The sequence below is a fragment of the Heloderma suspectum genome, chromosome 4, assembly GCF_057233095.1.
Source record: "Heloderma suspectum isolate Gila_16-S chromosome 4, 16-S_ref, whole genome shotgun sequence".
In the NCBI taxonomy this organism is placed as follows: Eukaryota; Metazoa; Chordata; class Lepidosauria; order Squamata; family Helodermatidae; genus Heloderma; species Heloderma suspectum.
Window position 1 is genome coordinate 266,958,068 of NC_139461.1, and position 22,975 is coordinate 266,981,042.

General features: G+C 41.6%; 2 protein-coding genes across 2 annotated transcripts; one reads left to right on the plus strand and one right to left on the minus strand.

Annotated features, from left to right (window-relative positions):
* Nucleotides 1-1,344: 1,344 nt before the first annotated feature.
* NFS1 (NFS1 cysteine desulfurase) lies at nt 1,345-16,756 on the minus strand. Its single transcript, XM_084853745.1, has 13 exons — nt 16,627-16,756; nt 15,133-15,200; nt 14,145-14,261; nt 13,926-14,009; nt 11,645-11,797; nt 10,803-10,896; nt 8,577-8,711; nt 7,202-7,359; nt 6,281-6,386; nt 5,264-5,345; nt 4,314-4,397; nt 4,103-4,192; nt 1,345-3,156 (listed from the first exon to the last, which is right to left on the minus strand). Exons 1-13 carry the CDS (start codon nt 16,715-16,717, stop codon nt 3,093-3,095), a joined length of 1,326 nt encoding a protein of 441 aa, XP_084709871.1. The 5' UTR covers nt 16,718-16,756; the 3' UTR covers nt 1,345-3,092.
* Nucleotides 16,757-16,840: 84 nt separating this feature from the next.
* ROMO1 (reactive oxygen species modulator 1) lies at nt 16,841-21,515 on the plus strand. Its single transcript, XM_084853746.1, has 3 exons — nt 16,841-16,907; nt 19,298-19,428; nt 21,292-21,515. Exons 2-3 carry the CDS (start codon nt 19,298-19,300, stop codon nt 21,398-21,400), a joined length of 240 nt encoding a protein of 79 aa, XP_084709872.1. The 5' UTR covers nt 16,841-16,907; the 3' UTR covers nt 21,401-21,515.
* The last annotated feature ends 1,460 nt before the right edge of the window (nt 21,516-22,975 follow it).

Consider the following 22,975-nt stretch of genomic DNA (forward strand, 5'->3'; position numbering starts at 1 on the left):
TAGGTCCCCAACCATGTTATCCTTGATGGCAGCCCTGCATATGTGCTTACACTAGAACTGTCATGCACCTTGTTTCAGCTCCTGTGGCAGTACAGAGCTCTACCACCACACAGGAATGCATGTAATGCATAACACGCCCTTTCTCACAATGGAGTATATGATGCTTATTTTCCCCACAGTGGAACAGAACTGTTCCGATATGAGAGGGAATTGTAGAACAGTATTTTCTATATTTCTTTAATTGAAAATTTATTAACAAACACATTTACATACTTTTAAACCCATGCTATGGTTGAGCTTTTTTTTCTTGGTTGGATAATAAATCCTGCAGACCAAATACAAATGAATAGAAATAAACTTACTCTGATAAGACTTAAGAAAAAACAGTTGGCAAATTCAAGATCCAGTGTGGTGTAGTGGTTAGAGTGTTGGCCTGGGATTCAGGAGATCTGAGATCTAGTCCCCACTCAGCCATGACGATCGGTGGGTGACTTTGGGCCAGTCACTGACTCTCAGCCTAACCTACCTCACAGGTTGTTGTGAAGATAAGGAGGATGTATGCAGCCTTGGGGTCCTAAATAAATAAGGAATTTGTAGGATGTACACTTCTCCAGCATGCAGGGGCTGTGTGTTATTCAGTGCACTTATCCTTGCAGCTGTAGTAGTAGTCGCCAAGTACATTTTCTACCAACTCAGACAGAAGTGTAACTTTTGGAAAAATTTAGATCTGCTAGGTTCCATTCATGCTTTACAACTCAGGTGGGGAACACGTGATCCTCCAGTTGTTGTTGGACAGCAACTCCCATCATACCTCACCATTGGCTATGTTGGCTGGGGCTGCTTTACAACTCTAGGTTACAGTAGTGCTATGGTATGTATAGGGTGCTGATGAATATCTTAGACAACAATAGCCCATCTATCTTCTGTCCAACTCTCCAAGACTGGTAGGAGAGTATCTTCTTCTCATAGGTGAAGACCTTTCTGATGTATGACTTGTAACTGAAGAGAACAAGATTCTTGTTTAGTGATGTCTCATGATGGAACAGAGTAGCTACAGTTTTTGAGAGTTTGTATAGAGAGATAGGAATATGTAAGTGTAGAACCTGTTTGCTCTATTTATTCAGGACAGTATCCAAGGGGGCCGTTGTGGCTAAGCAATTATTGTAGTGCTAGTGTAAGCTGGCACAATGGGTATCCTGGGGAAACTTGTCCTGACAGCTTACATTTCTGCACTGCACTAAAAGTCACTTATATTAGTGCTATGTCAATAATGTAAGCTGTTGGATACTGCCCTCGATGCATGGATTTTCTTTCTAACCAACAAGAGTTCACAACTCAAACCACTGAGGACTACTTTTACATTTTTATTTAGAAGAGGACCACATCACTACATTAACCATGAACAGCATTTTTGTACCAATTTTAACTGTCTTTTTAAAAATCCATTTTCTGCTGATCCCTTTCTCTGTCCCCTACAGCATGCTCTTTCTCTCACTCTGCACCTATATTGCATAAGCCTACTCTAAAAAAATGAAAATAAATGTTTCCAATAATCTGTCAAATGAGGATATAAGTAGCAAATGTATTCTAAAGCAGTTTTTCAAACTAATTCCATAAAATGTATGCATTGCAATTATTTGGATACTACCTTTCCAATCTTAAAAGCTACTTTTGTGACAAAACAATGCAACTTGCCATTATTGCATTATCAGTGTTACTATTTCAAATCAAGTGTTTGAAGAATTTCTCGGACCACTTGTGCAAATTGAGATCTCTTGTCTGTGAACCACAGTACTACCTGAACAGAGCTCTGCAATAAGCCCTATCTCAAGGAAGCAGATAACAATTTCAAGGGAATTTTGGTGTACATATAGGACTCATCTCCAAGGCAAGCAAGAGTGTACATCTGCCAAGAACAAGTAGTGCTTTGTTGATAGCATGCTGGTGATCCATCAAGGTCAGTAAGCCACTTTCTGAGAAACACAAAGTTATGTAACAAAAAAAGCAATTTACCAAACATTTCCTGCCTGAATCAATTTAAGAAAGCAAGGAAGTAAAAATAGAAAACTCCTCCCTTTAGACAGATTAATTTGCATATTACAAGAAAAAGTAGCACAAATCCAAAAACATACTGCACAGATGAGAGTGCACACTTCAAGTACCAAGGGTGCTAGTGCGAGCAATTTGTCTTAATGGAGCACTGGCAGGCAGCCTGAAATGAAAGGCAATGGCTATTTCTTAATTCTGAATTATTATAATCAAACAAAAGCAATACTGGGATATTTCTAAATGGACATGATTCACCTCAAGCCAACAGCCTCTTACCTTTCACAAATTCCAGCATAGATTGCCCTACAGAAAATATACTGCATTAAATTCTTCCACTTTCCCTTCAAAGTAAGGCAATGGCATCGAAAGACTCAATGGTGACAGCACATTGCATCATCTCCTAAATTCCATGAAGCAGGAGAAAATACTTTGGGATAACAAAACAGAGTCAGCAGGGGAAACAGTCAGGAGAAAAAAAAGAGGTAAAATTATTAAAACAAGTCTAATTTTATAAAGAATGAGGGAGGTGATCAGTATTGGAGAATTAGCTGGTCTTAATATGGTTGTATTAATTACTAAATAGCAAACACCACTGCTCGAAAATAAGACATGGAGGTTTTAAAAGAAGATTCTTCTGAGCATATGACATATCTGCCCTCACGTTTCTGCTATGGGACAAATGTTGGTGAAAAGGATGCAAAGCAGTCTAGTGAGAACCTAGTAGAAAGAAACATGTTTTCACAATAGGACAGGTGCTGAAGACTCATCAGTATCACCTCCAGAATAGAAGTATTATAACTTCTTTGGCTTGAGGAAACTAATGTTCATGTATATTTGCTTATGTGTAAGTGTGATGTATACCTGACAGAACTGAGCTTTAAATTTAGTTTTCAGGCTCTGTGTTTAGAAAGGGCAACACCTTGGTCATACAGAGATGGTGTATTTTTTAAAATAAGTGCCACAGGGTTTTCCTCAGGAATGTACAGAAAACATTATATTAATCCACATCCATGCAGTCCAAGATTACAAGTGATCTCCTTCGTTTAATGCTGTGTCCATTTAATACTCTTCAAATCAATTCCATCTTGTACCATTTCCCACAATGGGCTGTCAAATCAGAAGGAAAATCCACTGTTAGTACCTCAGAAATACAAATCATGGGCAGTATTCAATGCTGCCTGCACACTAGCAGGGCCCACTGCTAGCACAACAGGAAGCTAGCAGTTCCTGAAGCAATCAAAAATGAGCAGAAACATTTGTTTCCATAATGAGGCAGATCAGCAGAACTTGCAGAATGGAGCTCTGCTGACCTGTCCTATTCTGGAAACGAACACAAACAGTGGGTCCTGTGGGCACAACAAAATGAGCAGAGGCACAGCTGCAGTACTAGATACTTCCCAATGCTTGACATCAATAAGCTTCCAGGATGTACAGTGAGTTATAAACAAAGAGTTATTTAGAAAGCAGTTTCTCCAAGGAAGGCTTTTACATCTGTTCAGTATGCATGTCCAGGAACGTATTTTAACCTCACAAACCCTAATTAGAATATTTGTTGCTACAAAATTTCACCACAATTGAACTCCTGAAGCCACAATGGATATCATTTTGAGAGACTGGGATAAAAATAAACAGGTTTCTATTATAAACAACTATCCATAGGGCACAATCCTATGCATGTTTAGCCAGACAAAAAGTCCTACAACTTCCAGTATGCCCCAGCCAGCATGGCTAGCTGGAGCATGCTGGGAGTTGTAGAACTTTTTCTGCCTAAACACTCATAGGATTCCACCCTAAAAGTCTTTTTTAATAGTCTAATTCTATTGGAGTGGTAAGATGATATGGGATTTATAAGGAATCAGTCTATTAGATATAAATATCTGATTGGTCCACATCAAGCTCATGTAACGAGACAGCAAATAGCTTCTTTCTCACCCAGTCTTGGTCCACTTTACCCACTGAATTACAGTGACATCTGGCAGTATTTCCCTTCATAATAGAGACACTTAAAGAAATCCTGTGATGGTCAAACGTCTAATAATCAGAAGACTTTTACCTCATCTCCCTTAATCTCTTGACATGCTGTATGCATTTATTTACTGTATAATCTACTTCTTCTTCAGTAGTGAAACGACCAATGCCAAATCTGAAATAAAGCAAAGAGTTTACCAGCTGCAGCACAATGCAAACGCACACAAAGATGAAAAGGGATTCTGCTCCTGACAGTATAATTAAATGAGACTGTCAAGAAGAAAAACAACCCTTGCCTTATGGATGAGTGAGCCAAGTCTTCATCCGTTCCAATTGCACGCAACACGTATGATGGTTCCAAAGATGCAGATGTGCAAGCACTAATGAGAATAAAAATGGTGTCAAATTATTTTCTCACATAGCAGGTGTTGGAATGAAGATCGCAGACTGCACCAGAGTAGTATCCCCTTAATACACCTCTATCATCACTGTCATCCACAGTACTTTGCTGACCACACAGATTAGAACTAGACACTAGCGAAAAGGGCAGATTTTACAAGAGAAAGATTTTGGGGCAAAACTAATAGAAAGAAGGCCGAAGCAGAAAAGAAAGGAATGTAGAGTAAAGCAGCAGACAGGCCCAAAGTCAGAAGAAGTAGCATGATGTGGGAGAGGAGAGAACAGGCTGGGTAATTTAATTAAAAGCATGTTAAATATGATCAGGAATATCAAAATGATCTAAAGGAGGCTACAGAGAAGAAAAGAACTAAAGTATTGGAAGGAACAAAAACATGTTAGCAGCAAGAATTAATCATTTGTTGGATTCAGCTCTAAACAATAAAGCCTGGTTGTTAAGTTACGTAGCTTGGCATATATTGATAAAATTTTAAAAGGAATCAGAAATGTGAACAAATGGAAGTAAATCAGTTCTGGTCTGAACCAAAAAGAGAAGATTCTGGAGTGATGGATCATAGGTTCAGTCTAGATTAGCAGTGCCAATGACCTGAAAGTGACATGACTGTCCATTATCCTGCTCTTCTTTCAAGAAGGTTGGGCCGCTTACATGCGAGTCCCAGGCAATCTTCCATCTGCAAACTGACCCGACTGAGATTTGCTTAGCTTTAACAATAAACAGCTTAAGGCGCAATCCTATGCATGTCTCGACAGAAAAACGGCCTACAACGCCCAGCATGCCCCAGCCAGCCATGCTCCAGACCATCTCTTTCTCTTACACATGCAGTATTACCTTCCAGAAGAGAGTGCCACATCTTTAAGGGCCATCAGCAGGCTCTCTCCTTCCACATATGCAAAGGATAAGTTGATGCAGCCTGCAGAGTTGACAAAGCAGAGTCAGCTTCTTTGGAGATTAAATTGCACCTCTGTACAACAGGATGTTTTTCAGGAGAATTATAACATGCTCTTAAACAAACCATCTTAAGTCACCCCTCCAATAACCAGAGCCTCTTCCCTCTAACAGAACCTTTATTTTCAATGTTTCTGAAATATGTATGTCACCACAGCTATGCAATCACTGGATATCTTGAACATTAAGTCTAGAGATATATGCAGAAAACTGTCATGCCAGTAGAGCCATGACTGTTATTTATATTACAGCCAAAGCAGGCTAACTATGAAGATAATAATGCTGTGCAAGAATCTAGTGAGTATCTTCTTGGATCATGAAAGGATTATTCTTCATTCCTTCTCTCTAATACAGCATTTTCTTGGTGCCCTACTTAAAACTTATCATTCAGAATGAAGATACAGAAGAAGAGGAAACTGTTGTGCATAATCTGCAACTCACTGAACTTAACATTATGTAGCAACATAAGCTTAATACAGAGTTCTTTCATTCTTATAGCATTCTTTCATACTTAAAGCAGCCCTAGTTTAAACAGAACATCTGTGCTATTATTTAGAGCCAGCCTAAGCCTTAGCTCTGATGTTATTATAATTTGACATTTGTTATAGAGTATACTGTGTAACTGTGTAGTAGGGAAGCTACAAAGAATGAGAATTTTGCTATGTTCAGTCTCTTGTTTCTGGGTTTGTACCCAATAGGTACAGAATTCCACAGTACTCTGAGCTCTTGTACATGGTTGCTTTCAGTTCTAAGACAACTCTATTGTTCTAGATTCACATTTACAATGGTTTTCAGAAGTTTCCAATGCTACAAAAAATATTTTAAAAAGAGCCCTTCGGAGGTCAAATTAAGACAATACATTCAGTAGTAAAGAGAAACTCAACTCTCTACTAACAGTACCTGGATAACGATGCACTGGATCACCATTCAGTACCACATCAGGAATTTCTGACATTATTCTTGTAATTAGTCTGTCAGCCAATAAGTTAATTCGCTTATGGTCATACTGGAAGTGAAACAAGAGAACTAATTAGCTAATTTACCAATAGGCAAATAAACCTTGACTTACCCAAAATGCCACATTAGTCATATCTGGTCAGTTGTCTGAAAATACTAGACAACATAACACATTTAAGATTTGACAAAACCAAAGAAATAATAAGAATTTCCAGGTATCCTTTCATAGTAAATTCAGCCCGCAGTTAAACATGTTATTTACTATTATCAAGCAAATACTGAGAAATTGCCAGATTCCGCTACTGTATGACTACAAGTCTGTAAAGGGGCAAATCCTATGACAGGTTGCCTCTAGACTTGTTAGATATTGCTATATTCAAGCAGAAATAGGAATGCTCACAAAAGCAAGGCAAAATCCCATATCAATCAACACTAGTGGTTTTAGAAACTGCCTCCCTTCTTTTCTTACGAGCAGTAAGGGAGGGACCAGAAAGAAGGTTGTAATTCTAAGGTTGGGGGCTAAAAGAGATGTCCTAGAGGACTACTCAGCAAATAAATGTAGCGCTACTAAAATAACTTGCTTCTCAAATATGTCTCTGGAAATAGTTCTGCCAACAAGCCCAGGTTTGATTTGTTTATTTGATCACTTTGCATATTCTTGGAAAATTAAGGATGAAATATGAAACAAAATTACTTTTACAGTACAGAGAAATACATCATATTAAACTGTAATCCATATAACTAGAGGGTCATGTTGCAGACTTTCTATCATTAATACAGGGTTAAAGAACATGGCAAAATAAAGACAGCCAAACTAACTGAATTTGGATAAGTTACACAGACAAACTAAATTGCTCTTTATACCTCCATCTCTTGTTGTGCCAATTCACAAGCTGCCCCGAGACCAACTACTAATGGAGTCGGTACAGTCCCAGAACGCAATCCTCGCTCCTGGCCTCCCCCGCTCTGTATAGGTTCCACTCTTACTCTTGGTCGCCGCCGAACATAAATTGCACCAACCCCTTAAAAAGAAACAGCGCCACAAAGTTGCTTCTGCCAAATGTACAGATAGAGACCTTTGCATATTGAAGGCCTTCGGAATATTCAGAGAGATTTTTCTTCTTCAGGAATCTTTCACCTTGATTCTTAGTCATAAGAAAAAAATTAATTTTCAGACATTCAATTTACATTTCTGAACTTCACATCATCCCTGCTACAGATAGGGAAATTGAGACAGAAACCTTAGAAATTCAGCTTAACAATTTCCTTGTACAGACAGATTTCTTATAAACATGGATTGAACACAGACAATGTATGTGGGTTGAGGACTGCACCATGTATGTTTAGCTACTTTCATTGTTTTCCATTCTATATTCAGAAAGCTGAAACTGTTCCTCCCAATTTGCATATAGGAGAATGAATCTTCAATTATAGCTAGGAAATAGTAAAACATGGATATTGTTTGAAATTGGTACTGGACAAGTACTGAAAATTGTCATTTTTCCCAGATCACATTGAGCGCTTGGCTCAAGACTATACCAAGAATAAATCATATGAATTTCTGCACATTTATTGAAAAAATGTATAGGCTGCTTTTACTGCATTTAAATCAGTGATCAAACAATAAAAATGTATTTATTAAGCTATGTTGACTTTAACAAAAATCTATCCATAAACTAAACAGGTTTTTAAAACTGTAATAATTACAGCTACCTGACAAAACAAAGCCTTCCAATACATTTAAGGCTCAATCCTATGCATGTTAAGACAGAAATAAGTCCTACAACTCCTAGAATCCCCCAGCCAGCATGGGGGCTGGCTGACAGTTACCTTGGAGTAAGTCCCACTGAATTTAATGGGGCTTACCTCTGAGCAGACATGTATAGGATTGTACAGTTAGTGGCCACTTTCATTAAAAGCTCATCAGAAATGAGAAGTCTCCCAGTCTTTCTAAGAGCAAACATGAAGGAATGAACTCTCACCACAAGAGGGAAGACATTCCACAGCCTGGGGGCAACTGCAGTAAAAGCCCTGCTCCTACCAATTAGAAATGTCATGCAATAAGAAACACTGTGCTCTCGCTTCCTCCTTAAATACCAACACCCTCGTTTTCCATGATGCTTTCAAATAGATTCGGTCCTTCTCGAAGCGGCATTTGAAAAAACTAATTAATAACTAAACTGAGCAATATTTAACAGTCAAAAGAACTAAAAGCCATAAAATTAGAAAACATGAATACCTTTGGGACCATAGATTTTATGGCCACTGATGCTCATTAAATCAATCTTCATATCACTGACATCCAGAGGAATTTTCCCAACTGCCTGTGCAGCATCTGTATGAAAGAAAACTTTATGGGAACTGCAGATCTGACCTGTAATACAAAAACAACATGGTTCAGAATGAGGTATTATTTCTATCTTGTTTTAACAGTGGTGGGCAACTTGTAGCCCTCCAGATGTATTGGCCTACAACTCCCATCATCCTTCACCATTGCCTATGCTGCTGGGAGTTGTAGTATAAAGATTTTAAATACAGAAACTAATTTTATGCTAAAGATAAACGGGCTTCAGACTTGTTTTCAGGAACAATTTTTATAACAAAAACAATCCAGTTTTTTTCCTTTTTAAGAGGCGAGGTTGCAACACAATCCTTTTGTTACTCAAAAGCATATCTCAACTTTTAATCTTAAAACAGGGGCATCACTCCTTGCAAGACTTTTAAAACCTAATGGGCCCACAGAAAGTATGCAATGTAGTTCTACCGCTGAAGCCATGTACCCCTTGAAAAGCATCTGGATACTAAACACAAATAGATTGGAGCAATTCAGGGGAAGCACAAAGCACAAAAGTATAAGAAAAATTAACAGCCAGCTCTTCATTGTCTGCAGTATTTCACACAAGGTTTTTAAAAAATAATTATTTGACCTGATTTGACACTTAGCCAAACTCTACACCGGGGGGGGGGGGAACCTGTGGCCTCCAGATGTTGTTGGAGTCCCAATTCCCTTCAGCCCCAGCCAGCATGGCCAATGGTCTGGGATGATTAAAGTTGTGTGTCCAGCATCTGGAGAGCCACATGTTCTCCACCTTTGATCTAAACAGAAAAGAGTCCTGTCTACATGGCAATTGGTTCCATGCATGCACTGGTATATCAGATTTTTTCTTCCAACCAAAGTGCCTTGCATGGTATCAGAAGACCCTCCTGGAGCTTCTTTAGTTTTAGGAACCAGCTTTTTAGAGAGCGTAGAAAGTTTTTGTAATAAGGGGACAGTAGGAGGGCTCAGAAGCTTTGCTAGTGTCTGAATTTTCTCCAATCTGCTAGCAGTGTATTAATAACCTAAATGACAATAACTGAACAGTTACATCATAATCACATAACTTCCAAGCTCTTTTGGAGCACTTCCAAAACAGACCTGAATTTCTGTCACATTATTAGAAGACATTCATTTCTGAAAAATGAAGTAATCTCTAGCCTCAACAAGTCACTGCATATGAACTCTAACAGAGCATGCATCATCCAGTTTATTACAGGATACATTATTTGGGCTAGTTTGGGTAGTTTAGGAGAAGGAATTTCTCCACAAACCTCGGGCCCACGTGCTCTCCTCTCCCCTCCTCTTTCCTCCTCCTGTGTAGCCAGGACAACTTGATGTGTCATCTGGACCATGGACTGTGGTTTATAACAAACTCTGGTCAGTTTCAAAACAAGTCAGCTTCAAACTGTGGTTTCTGAACCTAACCTAGCTTGTTAGAAGAATTGGTGTTTGTTATAAACCACGATCCCTGATCTGGATGACACGACAAGCTAACTTTAAGGGAAATCGAAACTAAAAGCTGCCAAAGTCTTCCTCCCAGCCAGGAGGGGGTGGGAGCATGCGAGCCCAAAGCTCTTTGCAGTTACTATTTCTGCATGTCTCACTAAACAATGGTTTAGCTTGACATGAAAACTGGGCCATTAGCTTGTAGTATTTTTGGGAGTGAAGTTAAGCTTTGTCTTCTACTGCAAAAGTCAGGAGAAAACAGGGGATGATGAAGCACACCTGTAGAACTAGCTGCCTGCATTTTTCTCTTACTGGCTAACCTCTGCGGGGGGGGGGGGATTTAGATTTAGGAAAAGGTCACAGGAGGAAAGGTTTAAAAAACCCTTCTCCCACACTTCTGTTCTGATAATCATCAGAGAAGCCAGTAACAGTTTTAAAAAGGGGGGTTGTTCTTAAGTTTGGGAATTCGGCCACAGATCTCTTGACCATCACAAATCTTGAGCAGACAGAGCAAAGCTTCCAGATACTGAAAGGGAGAGATTTGTTTCCAAGACAGGACAATTATTTAGGTGTCCAATGTCCCTTTGTTGCAATATAATATGCTTCACCATCATGCTTATACGAGTATTTGGCTTTTTTTTTTTTAACTTAAGCTGAGGCTATTTTTTTTTAGAGCTGAGATCACTATTAGTGTCTACTTACCAATGTCACTAACTGGCTGCATCACGCCTATTTCATTATTTACAGTCATAACTGAAACCAAGCTTGTGTCTGGTTGTATTGCATTTTTTAGGTCCTGGTAGAAATCATACAAGAGAGAAAAATAATTGGAGCTCCACCAGCATTGCAAGTGAAACCTCTTTAGTAAATTATCTTGAGATTTTCACAATAACTACATGCAATTAATACACTAAAAGTGAACATTGCAGAAGTGAACTGAGAGATCCCAGCCAAGTGGGGTGGAGGGGAGAAGGTTTCATGGTTCACCAACCACTTCTTTAGGCCTGCCAGCTTGCTGAAGCCAGGATAGGAGTAGTGACTTTTTCTTACCTCACCTCCCCACAACATTCTAATTTTTTCTCTCTCCCATTGCAGCCAATGGGAGGGAATTAACTACACCCACTTGAGGGCTGGTGCAGTTAAGGGCTCCTTTGGGGGGGTCATCAGGGAATGTGGGGGTTAGGATCCTGCGGATCCTTTGCTGAATACCACTGCTAGGAATACCACTGCTGGGACTGCTCACAGAGCTTTCCATGCACATACTCAGGGGCCTTCAGTGAGTATGTGCCATCCCACTGGTGAAGCGGCACATCAACCGCTTTGACTGGCTTTAGGATTGCACTCTAAATCCCTTTTTGTTGTTGCTGCTATTAACAGTTAGATTTTTTTTCATTTTCCAGTCAATACAAACAGTAAACCCTCCCTGCTCCATCTCCCATTCCCTCCCCTTAACCTAAATAAATAGGTGTAAGTGGGTTGACGTATAATCCTACACATGTATAAGTTCTGTTGTTCCAGTGCAGTGTACTAGTAGATAAATTTACCTTTAAATCTATAATCCCGTTTTTCTTTACAGGCAAATATGTTACTTGAAAGCCCTCAGCTTCTAGGGCACGACAGGAATCCAGCACACATTTGTGTTCAGTTTGTGTTGTAATTATGTGTTTCTTTCTGGATTTATAGAATCTTGCAACACCCTTCACATGGATAAAAGGGGGGAGGGTAGTTAAAATAAAAAATAATGAAAAGCAGTAGTTTTTATAAATGTCAAGTCAGGAATGCAAAATGCCCAAAAACTTTGAGTAACTGACACCAAGATCCTACGCATGTATATTCAGAAGCCCCACTGAGTTCAATGGAGCTTACCCCCAAGTAAGTATGCAAAGGCAATCTTTGGCATACTTACTTGAGAGTAAGTTCCATTGAGTTCATTGGGACTTCATGCATAGGACTCAGTTATAAAAGCACTATTCAAATAATCTTGAGATTTTCAGTTTTAATTCATTTTTTAAATAAGTGTAACCATGACCAATAGAAATCTCAAAGTACATCTGCCATTTTTCCCTAAAAACAATTACTATAGTGCAGCCTTCAAGGTGGCCAGATGTAAAAAAAGACAAGGATCTTGCACCTTTAATAACTGTGTAGAACAGGACATTCTAGCAGATATAACTTGTCATGCAAGCTACACTTGGCTGAAATTCCCTCTTTTATACTATTAAAGGTGCAATTGCCCTATCCTCTTTTGCATCTGGCCACCCTAGCAGCCTTCCATAACTGGGTCCCCCCAGATGTTTTGGACTACAACTCCCAGCATTCCGGACTATTGACCATGCTGGCTGGGGCTGATGGGAGTTGGTCCAAAACATCTGGAGGGCATCAAGTTGGGGAAGACTGCTATAGTGAATACAGCTATGAAGGAAATCTGCAGCAACAGAAACCTCTTCAAAGTTTACACTGCAATGCAGAGAAGAGTCCTGAAATGGGGGAAGGAACCTGTCTGTTTAAACTGTTTTGATAATATTACTCCTACTCTGCATAACTGATTTAAATGCAAACCAGACAGAAGTAGATGTACAATAGGCTACTTAAAATCTGGATGACCTTCAACTGGATTACTCTAAAGCAGCCTTCTCCAACCTGATATCATCCAGATGTGTTGGACTACAAATCTCAGTAGTCTTGACCATAGGCCGTGCTGGCTGGGGTTGATGGGAGTTGAAGACCAAAACATCTGAAGGACACCTGGTTGGGGAAGGCTGCTCTAAAGGAAGGCAGAAATATAATACAACAACAAACAGTGTTGTCCTGCATTGAGCAAGGGGTTGGACTTGATGGTCTTGTAGGCCCCTTCCAACCCTACTATTCTATGATACTATGAGTGCAACTCTATGCATGTCTACCAAGAAAAAGTCCCACTATGTTCAATAGGGCTTACTCCCTAGCAACAGTAAAACCCTATATCTGCCTACTCAGAAGTAAATCTCATTGTTTTCAATGGAGCTTACTCCCAGGCAAAGTCTGCTTCAGATGGCTGCAATCATATACACACTTACCACAGCTGAAACCCACTGAATTAAGTTGGGATTATTTCTGATTATACATATACAGGACTGCACCGTAAAGCTTTTTAAGCTCATGACAAGTTTTGTTACTGAGTCATCTCACTATAAAATCTCATCAAATTATAATTACACATATTTACAACATCAGAAGACACCACACAAGAGGGAGGGTCAAAATGCTTGGGGAAACTCTGAGGTTTGTAAAAATACTAAAAGCCTTTAGAGAAATACCCTAAGAGGAAGAGGACTGAGAGTTCCCACTAGCCATGGACTACTTGCGGGGTGGGGAGGTTAGGACACAGAAAATGGCTGGGAAGGGGAATGGAACTGAGTAGCTTGAACAGCAGCACTTCACACTGCAACATTGTCTTGGAGCTCCCACTTGTATCTCAGAATGCTCTGTAGCCCCATTGTACAAATGTGAAATCAATGGCAATTTTCAAGTAACTTTCTTTGGAGTATTCTTATTTAAATAATTGTAGCTCCCATTGACTTTAAGCAGACTGCACACAGGAAGGCAGGTTTAGAGGTTCGCTATAACTTTTATTTATGCTCAATCAAGCCATATATATATATATATATATATATATATATGGGGGGTTCGCACATGTGCGTGCACATGTAATTGCATTATTTGTTGCTGTTACATGCAACTTCTGCCTTATTTAGAACTAGATGTAAGATAGCAAGATTTTCACCCCCCAATTACTGTGAATTGTTTCATAATATCATTGTTTACCTATACAATGTACCCATTTACCTTAATTGCTACATTGTTTGATTCTGTTGCTCCACTGGTGAAAATAATTTCTCTAGGATCTGCTCCTATTAATGATGCAACTTGCTAGGGAAAAATGAACACGTGACTGTAAGTTACAATATTTGAAGAAGAAAATAAAATTCACCAGAGAATACAATTGCTTAGTATATCAGCAGGGACAGATTTATAAGTCAGTAATAAGAACAATGCAGGTCTCACCTGTCTGGCTTTTTCCATGGCAGATTCACTCTCCCAACCATAAGCATGAGTTCTAGAGTGTGGGTTTCCATAGTAATGAACAAGGTAAGGCAGCATGCTGTCCAAAACTCTAGGGTCCTATAACACAAGAAATACAATTTTCCAATTTCACTTCACCCTAGTTTTAAAAATTTTCTGTGACATATAGTTTTATCTCCCGCAAAGGCAAGAATTTGTCCAGTCATATTACTGAGGCCACAATCCTATGTACTGCCCTATGAGGTACTGCCATCCTATACAAGTGACAGTACATCACACCAAAGTCAATAGACTCTTTTTTGAGTAAATATGATTAAGCACAGGCTGTATATGTTAAATCATTTTCTCAGTGTGATTTTTTCACCAGGCAAACCCGTCGGGGTAGACAGGAAACTAGGGCTACAATCTTATGGATGCTTAGCTGGGAGTAAGCCAGATTAAACACAGCGGGACTTACATCTGAGTAAAGATGTACGGCAGGGGGCACAGAAGTGTTTCATGGCCCGCCCACTGAGCCTTCGGCAGGCCGGATGCTGTCAGCGGGCATGGCCCCAGGCCATTTTGCCTTTCTTCATGCTGGGAGAGGCACGGAGTTCTGTGCCTCTTCCATCATAGAGAAAGGGACTTGGAGAGCTGCTCCTCCCAGTGCTGGCCAAGTCCCTGGCTTTGGGTGGCATGCGCAGTCCCCGTGGGAATGATGTGCACCGTTCAAAGCCACTTGGCTGGTGCCTGGAAAAGTGGCTGCAACTCCTGGTACAGGCGGAGTCTCCTGCCACCCACATCCCCACTGTTATCTCCAATCTGGGGCCACGCCCCGTCACCTGGAGGAACTCAAGGAGGTTCTACATGCCAGATGCAGAACCTCTGTTGGCCAGAGGTTCTGCATCCCTGATGCACAGGATTGCTTTATAAACCTTGTTCATTTGTATGCTCTTTAAAACTCTCAATCAAGGAGTACTTGTTAACAAACCAGAGGAGTAGTTGCTTGGACATCCATGTACAATGGCCGGAGTGAAGATTCATCAACATTGCCTTTGCCTAGGAAAAGACAACTATATGAGTGACAAATGCAAATTTATGGAAAACACTACCATTTTTCTCACCTCCCAGTCTCTGCTGAATGTGAAAAAGTTAAGCAAAATATAGCCACAGGGGCTTGGGGTGGTGGGGCACCTTATCCTAGTATGTGGTATAATCTAAACAGAGGTTCATTAATATCCACAATATTACAGTTTTAACCCATATTTCTGAACTCTCTTAAAAATACTTGTGCTCATTTAATTCAGCTGGAGCAGCTGATCTCTAGACCAAAATACACAGGACTGGGCTGGTCCATCAAATATGGCAGTCTCTTTCAAGCAAAATATGGCATTTTACAAAGCTATTTTTTCCATTTATATAGAAAACTAATTCAAACACCACCACCACCAGAAATCAGCTGAGGTGAGCTCACAGTGAAGCCTTCAAATAGTAAGATTCTCTCCGTTTGATTTCTTAGTTTAGCAAAAACAAGCAAGTAGTTTTCATATAAAACATTTTCAGATTCAGAATGCTGGGTTCCCATTAGTTTAGCCCTGGTAAGGTTATCAGCACAGTGCTAAGGGCTGTGTTTTTAAGAACTCTTTAAAAAAAATGATCTTCCCTACACCCCATATGTATTGTATATAAATCTGAAATTCTCCATAATATCCCATGCAGCTGATGAAGTGGGCTATAGTCCACAAAAGTGTTAATCTGTAAGGTGCCACATGCCTCTTTGTTGTTTTTGCTGCAAGAGACTAACACGACTAACTCTCTGGAAATTGCAGCAGCTGTGACTCCCATCCCCATATCCCAATAATCCCTTGGCCTGCAAGAGCAGGATACAACCACAGTGACGTTTATTATAGCTGGCGGGAGGGAAAGTTGGGCGGACAGCCCGTTACAACATCAGGAGGCGTAGCTGTTGCGCTTTCTCTCACTGCGTTTGAGCCAGCGGCATGCGTATAGGCAAGTCACGACTGCTGCAGGTTTACTTGTAAGGCTGGCACCCTGCAGATGTGGGGGAATGATGGGAGTTGTAGTCAACACACACAGAGGGCACCAGGTTGTGGCAAGCTGGCTGAACCATCTGGTCTTATGGCTCAAGTAATACTCTCGGCTTCCAGATTTTGTTCCTCTCTTTACTTTTACTACCACCCCAAACTTTTTCCAAATCACAGCTGAAACCCACAAAAGAGCAAGACTGCCCAAGCAGCAACTGTAATCTTGGGTGAGCAAGGACGGGGAGAGACTCCCTCTCTTTTCCGTCCACGGTGCTTGCCAAATCCGCGACCGAAACAAAAACACTGCCCAGGAGGCAGATGTCATGGCAGCTGCGAAGGGAGCCGCCCACCAGCGAGTTCCAAGGGCAGCTCAGGGGCCGCCTGGGCTCCAGCGGGTCTGCCCCTCTGGCAGGATCCAAGAGCAGGCGGGGAGCCCTCACCTTGCTGCTGCGCAGCCCCCGAAAGGCTTCTCCCTTGAAAGAACACCAGCCCTCTCAGAGCCCGCAACGCCGCCCGCCGAAACACCAGCATCTTCGCGCCCTCCCCGCCGCCGCCGCCTCCTCCTCCTCCAAACGCGGCACACCCACAAGCCCCAGCAGGTACGACGCTTGACCCTTCACCCCAGCTCCCCGAGTTGTTTCCGGCAACGTCATCAGAGCGCGACGGAAGCGCAAGACGAACTGAGGGGGACTGGGGATCGACGGAGCTCGAAGTGGTCGAGGTGAGCGAGGAGCGAGGCGAGAGGAGGGAAGGGACAGGAAAGGCAAGGGGGAATGCCGCGGAGAACCGAGGGGAGGGGCGTTTCAGGGTAGCCCTTCTTGCGCCGGGTATCTGAGGGCGAGGGAGGGGGTGAGTTACGGCCCTCTGGTTGCCGTAGTCATGGAGCTCTGTACTTGGAGTTCGTCTCTGAGTCATTATCCCGCCGCCGCCGCCGCCGCCGCCCCCGCCGCGCGGGCCCGTCGGCGTTGAGCAAACATGGCAGAAAGGCACATCCATCCCTGAACTTAAGCTATTTAAGACCTCGAGGCTTGCGACCGCGTAGCCGGAAAAAAAGTTAAATCAGGATGCCTTATCCGGGAGCCCACCTGACCTTTTCCTGATCACTGTCTGCGGCTCGTTTATGGGCCCGTTTGGTTTCCTCTATGCCTCTTAAGCCGGAGAGTTTCCAGAAACGGGTATGTTTTCTCTTAAGACATACAATTATTGACAGCTGTACAAGGGCTGAACATCGCCTGTAAAAAGTATGTTGTTTTTTTTAAATCAGAATTGCTATACTGCTGGGTTGTTTTTTTTGAAAGCATTGTGTAAGCATCTGCAGGTTCAAGGTCTAGACTGTAGAGATTACATCACTGTCATCAAAGTGAATTCTAAAGTAATTAAACGACGGCTAAGCCAATTGGACTCCTCAAAAGTTTCTATCAGCATATGCATTTCAAGCAAATTTTAAAATTTGCCTGTGATTGTCAGTTCTTTTTTGTTTGGGGGTTGTTTGTTAAGTCATGTTCATTGTGTATTGATTTATTACATTTCTATACCACCCAATAGCCAAAGCTCTCTGGGTGGTTCACAACCATCAAAACCATAAAATACAACATGATAGAATACAATATAAAAGTTTAAAACTACAGTATGAATAAAACCTAGCAGCAGTACAAAGATTTAAAATACACAAACAGATTTAAACCAACAGAAACCAAAAGGCTAAGGATGCAATCCTACGGGGATAGTTCGTCACCTCTGAACTCAGGGGCGACCGACTATCCAATGCAGGGTGGGCGGAGCACAGAGGGGATCCTCTAGCCACCCTGAATTTGCAGCTAGGTAGCTGATTTTGGATGTCTAGCTGGGGTACCTCAGAGCGGGGGGGGGGGAGGCTGGATAGCGCATAGGAAGCATCATTATGCCACATAGGAAGCGTCCCCGCCCCCAGGAACGCCCCCTTTCCCCCTGCTCCTCTTACAAGTGTGGAGCCAAGGACAAACCACGCTGCACTGGCTCTGAGCTCGGTTCCCAGAAAATGAAAAATCCTATGACCATCTAGCCGCTCTCTAGCAGCCATAGGATTGTGCCCTAAAATGCTTGGGAAAAGGACCTGCTGCTAACAAGAGCACAATAACGGCGCTAGGCAAGACTCTCTGGGAACATTCCACAACCTTGGTGCTACAACAGAAAAGGCCCTCTTCTTAGTAGCCGCCCACTTCATTTCTTTTGGTGGGGGCTCCTAGAGAAGGACTGCTGAAGACGATCTTAGGGTCCAGGTGGGTATATATTAGAGGAGATAACTTCAGGTAACTTGGCCCCAAGCTATTTGAATGTTAATACCAGAACTTTGAGACAGGCCCAGAAATGGACTGGCAGTCAATGCCAATGGAAAAGTATTGGCATAATATGATCATGTTGACCAATCCCTGTTAGCAATCTTGCTGCCCCATTTTGGACCAGCTAAAGTTTCCACACCATTTTCAAAGGCAGCCCTACATATAATGCATTGTTGTAATCCAGGTGAGAGGTTACCAGAGCATGGATAACAGTAGCTAGGCCATCTCTGTCCAGATAAGGATGTAGTTGGTATATCAGCCTAAGCTGCTAAAAGGTGCCCCGTGCCACCGAGTCCACTTGTGCCTCTAGTGACAATGCTGGATCCAAGAGCACCCCCAAACTATGAATGTGATTCTTTAGGGGGAGTGCAACCCTCTCCAGAACAGGTTGAATGTCACTTAGCTACAATTCTAAGTACACTTACCTGGGAAAAATCTTTTTGGTAGCCCCCAGAAAGCTTCTTTAGGAATTGCTGCTGAACTACTTTAACTTTGCAAGTAAATAACTGAGAATAGTTGTGCCGATTTGCACATGCATTCATCTGGAGGTATGAGGATTACATGACAAAGCCTACTGTAGGAGAGAACTACTTTTTCATTAAATTCAAGTTAAAATCCTACTGTAGAAAGGGCTCACTGAAATAAAAACAAAAAATACTATTTTCAAAATGCCTGGCAGTAGTTACTTTTGAATGTTCCACCCAGATTGGAACTGGGAATCCTCTTATGCACAGAAGCAATAAGTGTCAGATTTGTGTTTAGTTAGTACTTACTACTTCATTTATTTTTCTAGATGCCTGTGACAGTGGGGCCATATGGCCAGTCCCAACCCAACTGCTTTGACAGAGTGAAAATGGGCTTCATGATGGGCTTTGCTGTTGGTATGGCAGCAGGTGCACTGTTTGGTACATTTTCCTGCCTCAGGTATATTGGAGACAGACTGCTATAGCTTTATGCAGTGCAAATCCTAGGAAGAATATCCTTCTTCACTGCCAACAATGGGGCAAATATAATGCAACATAGTTTTCCATTTTAATAACCTTTTACTTATGTACCACCTAGTCTTCCTATTGTATAGTTTTTAAGAACTGATTTTGGGGGAGTAAAAGCCAATTAGCAATATATGAACACTTTGCCTTAAATATTTTATTCTTAATTCTAAAAGAAAGTATTTTATAATCCTAAATTGTTCAACTTTTACAATTTCTTGAGAAAAAAACAAAAAAGGTCCTTGAAAAAAATGGGGTGGGTGCCTTTTTTAAATCTTTTTTTCTCCCATAGGTCTTCACATCTGTAGTAAATGCACTAACGAAGGAGGGTGGAGTTTTAGTATTGATTATTCCCAATCTTAGAGATGTGTGATATTTTACAATGACCTATTTTCTTTTCATGTTCTTCTGGAACATGCAAATGCTTTTTAAATGAAGTGACTATTTAAATTAGAATTTAGATATGGCAAATATTTGTGTCTGTAAGAGAGCAATCCTATGGCCCCTAGACAGCATCTGGGGGGCCATATAATATTTGGATTCCTGGATCTGAGGGTGGAGACACCGCTGTGACCCAGGGGTCTGAGCTCCCTTCCCCCTCGCAGCTGGCCTGGAGAGAACCTCACTGGCCACCTCTCCAGCGTTACAGAGGTGACCTCAGAGGGAAGGGAAAGGGGGCGTGCTGGGGGGAGGAGACTGGGGAAGTGGGGATATGAGCTTTCCCCATCCTCCTTCCCTCCCCCTCTCCAACGCCTTAGCTAAACAGGCGAAAACACTCATATAGCTGCAATGCAGACCAGGAGTGCAGAGATGAAGATCACTGGATGCCCATCAGCCTCTGGATAGGATTATGCCCTAAGTTAGAATCATTACACTGATGATCTACATCTATCTTAGAGCACAACATATGTATTTACTAATTGATTTAACTGACAATTTATATTTGATGCACCTAGTAGACAGTATAAAAACCATGCAATGCTTCTTCACAGCCACTGTTCATTTATGGGTGCTTGTTCATGAGCAGTGCTGTATAAATGCATCCTAATAGGGGTGTGTCTGTCTGTCTATCCAGCCATCCTTTCCAAGCTTTAATACACATGTAGGTCTTTCATATCAATCCTCAGCATTGATTTCTGTTCATCATTGTCACACTATAAACACATAGGCATGGATCCTAGGTTGCTTTCTGCTGGCATGAGTAACCTGTGGATGGAGTTCTGCTCATGGGACACACATACTGCCAGAAGGGGGAATGAAGGCACTTCTTGCTGCAGCCCTCTCAAATCTGCTTCAGAGAATTGGGAGACATTCTGAAATGTGGGGGGGGGGGAAGGGTGCCGCAGGGGAGGGGGAATTGCCAAGAGTTGTCTCTTTCCCCTTCCATCAGTGGGATCTTACACTGGATTGAAAGACAAAGATTGAAATTGGAGCCCTTCCATTTGCAGGTTACTTAGGTTCCAAGCCATAGACAGTCAAATGTTTGTGTGTGCGTTCAAGCAGGACCTCAAAACAAACAGAATCTCATTCCCTGCACTCAAAATCGGGTAGGTTGTTCTCCTGATCCTGTGATTTCTGGTGTCACAGACGTTGAAGAGCAGCTCCACCCTTCCTATGGCTTGCAGACCAAAGGAATCCATACCCTGCTTACTCTGCAGCTCACTCCAAAGAATAAGCTCAAATCTTTGAAGTTTTGCAAATCAAAAATATTTGCTTGTCATCAGATACAAAATATTCTTTTTCCTTGTTCGTTGTGGGAAATAACCCCCTGTATAATATTGTGTTCCTTCTCTTTTAGGATTGGTATGAGAGGGCGAGAACTGATGGGTGGCGTTGGCAAAACCATGATGCAGAGTGGTGGAACATTTGGGACATTTATGGCAATTGGCATGGGAATCCGGTGTTAACTTTGAATGTTATTTCTTTTTACCGTGAAGACTAATGCCCCTGCTAGTCGAGATCCTGCTATGTAATATAATAAGTATCTTTGCACCAGGATTGAATAAAGTCTCTGCCTTTATAGCTGTATTAGCAGTTTGTAAAATCTGTCTCCACAAGACCAAAAAGCTATGGGGAGCTCTTCTAGTTGACTTGAAATAGTGTAACAACCACGTATTATGGAAAGTATATTTTTTCCTAACTTCCTTTTTAATTGAGTAACAAATATTTACTTGGGTGGGTGTACTTACATTTATCAGATCAGCCATTGTTCATTCAAAGCTTGTAAAATAGATTATTGCAGTGCAGGTACTGCAGAGAATAACCTATGTTGGTTTGTATGAACAAGGATGTCTCGAGAGAAAATGCCAATGGTGTGTCATAAATGGCGAAAGCAATGGCAGCTGTATTGACAGATAGAACTGGTCCAGATCCATGCTTTATAGTAGAATATGGATAATACAGACCAGATTAGTATTGAATCATAGAATAGTAGGGTTGAAATGGGCTTTTAAGACCACTGAGTGTTTTATGGCTTGCTATTATTCTAGGTTTTGTTGTTGTTGTTCAGTCGTTAAGTCGTGTCCGACTCTTCGTGACCCCATGGACCATAGCACGCCAGGCCTTCCTGTCTTCCGCTCTCTCCCAGAGCGTGCTCAAGTTCATGTTCATTGCATCGGTGATGCTATCTAGCCATCTCATCCTCTGCCGTCCACTTCTCCTTTTGCCTTCAATCTCTCACAGCATCAGGGTCTTTTCCAGTGACTTTTCGCATTAGGTGGCCAAAATATTTGAGCTTCAGCTTCAGGATCTGTCCTTCCAATGAGCAGTCAGGGTTGATTTCCTTTAGGATTGACTGATTGGACTTCCTTGCAGTCCAGGGGACTCGTAAGAGTCTTCTCCAGCACCACAGTTCGAAAGCATCAGTTCTTCGGCGCTCAGCCTTCCTTATAGTCCAGCTCTCACAGCCATACACTACTACTGGGAAAACCATAGCTTTGATTATACGGACGTTTGTCGGCAAGGTGATGTCCCTGCTTCTTACTATGCTGTCTAGGTTTGTCATAGCTTTCCCCCCAAGGAGCAAGCGTCTTTTAATTTCATGGCTCCAGTCACTGTCTGCAGTGATCTTGGAGCCCAAGAAAATAAAATCTGTCACTGCTTCCATTTCTTCCCCTTCTATATGCCAGGAAGTGATGGGGCCAGATGCCATGATCTTAGTTTTTTTAATGTTGAGTTTCAAACCAGCTTTTGCACTCTCCACTTTCACCCTCAGCAAGAGGCTCTTTAGATCCTCTTCGCTTTCTGCCATTAGGGTGGTATTGTCTGCGTATCTGAGGTTGTTGATAATTTTCCCGGCAATCTTAATGCCGACCTGTGATTCATCCAACCCGGCATTTCTCATGATGTACTCTGCATATAAATAAGCAGGGCAACAATATGCAGCCTTGTCGTACTCCTTTCCCAATTTTGAACCAGTTGGTTGTTCCATATCTGGTTCTTACTGTTGCTTCTTGACCCTCGGTACAGGTTTCTCAGGAGAC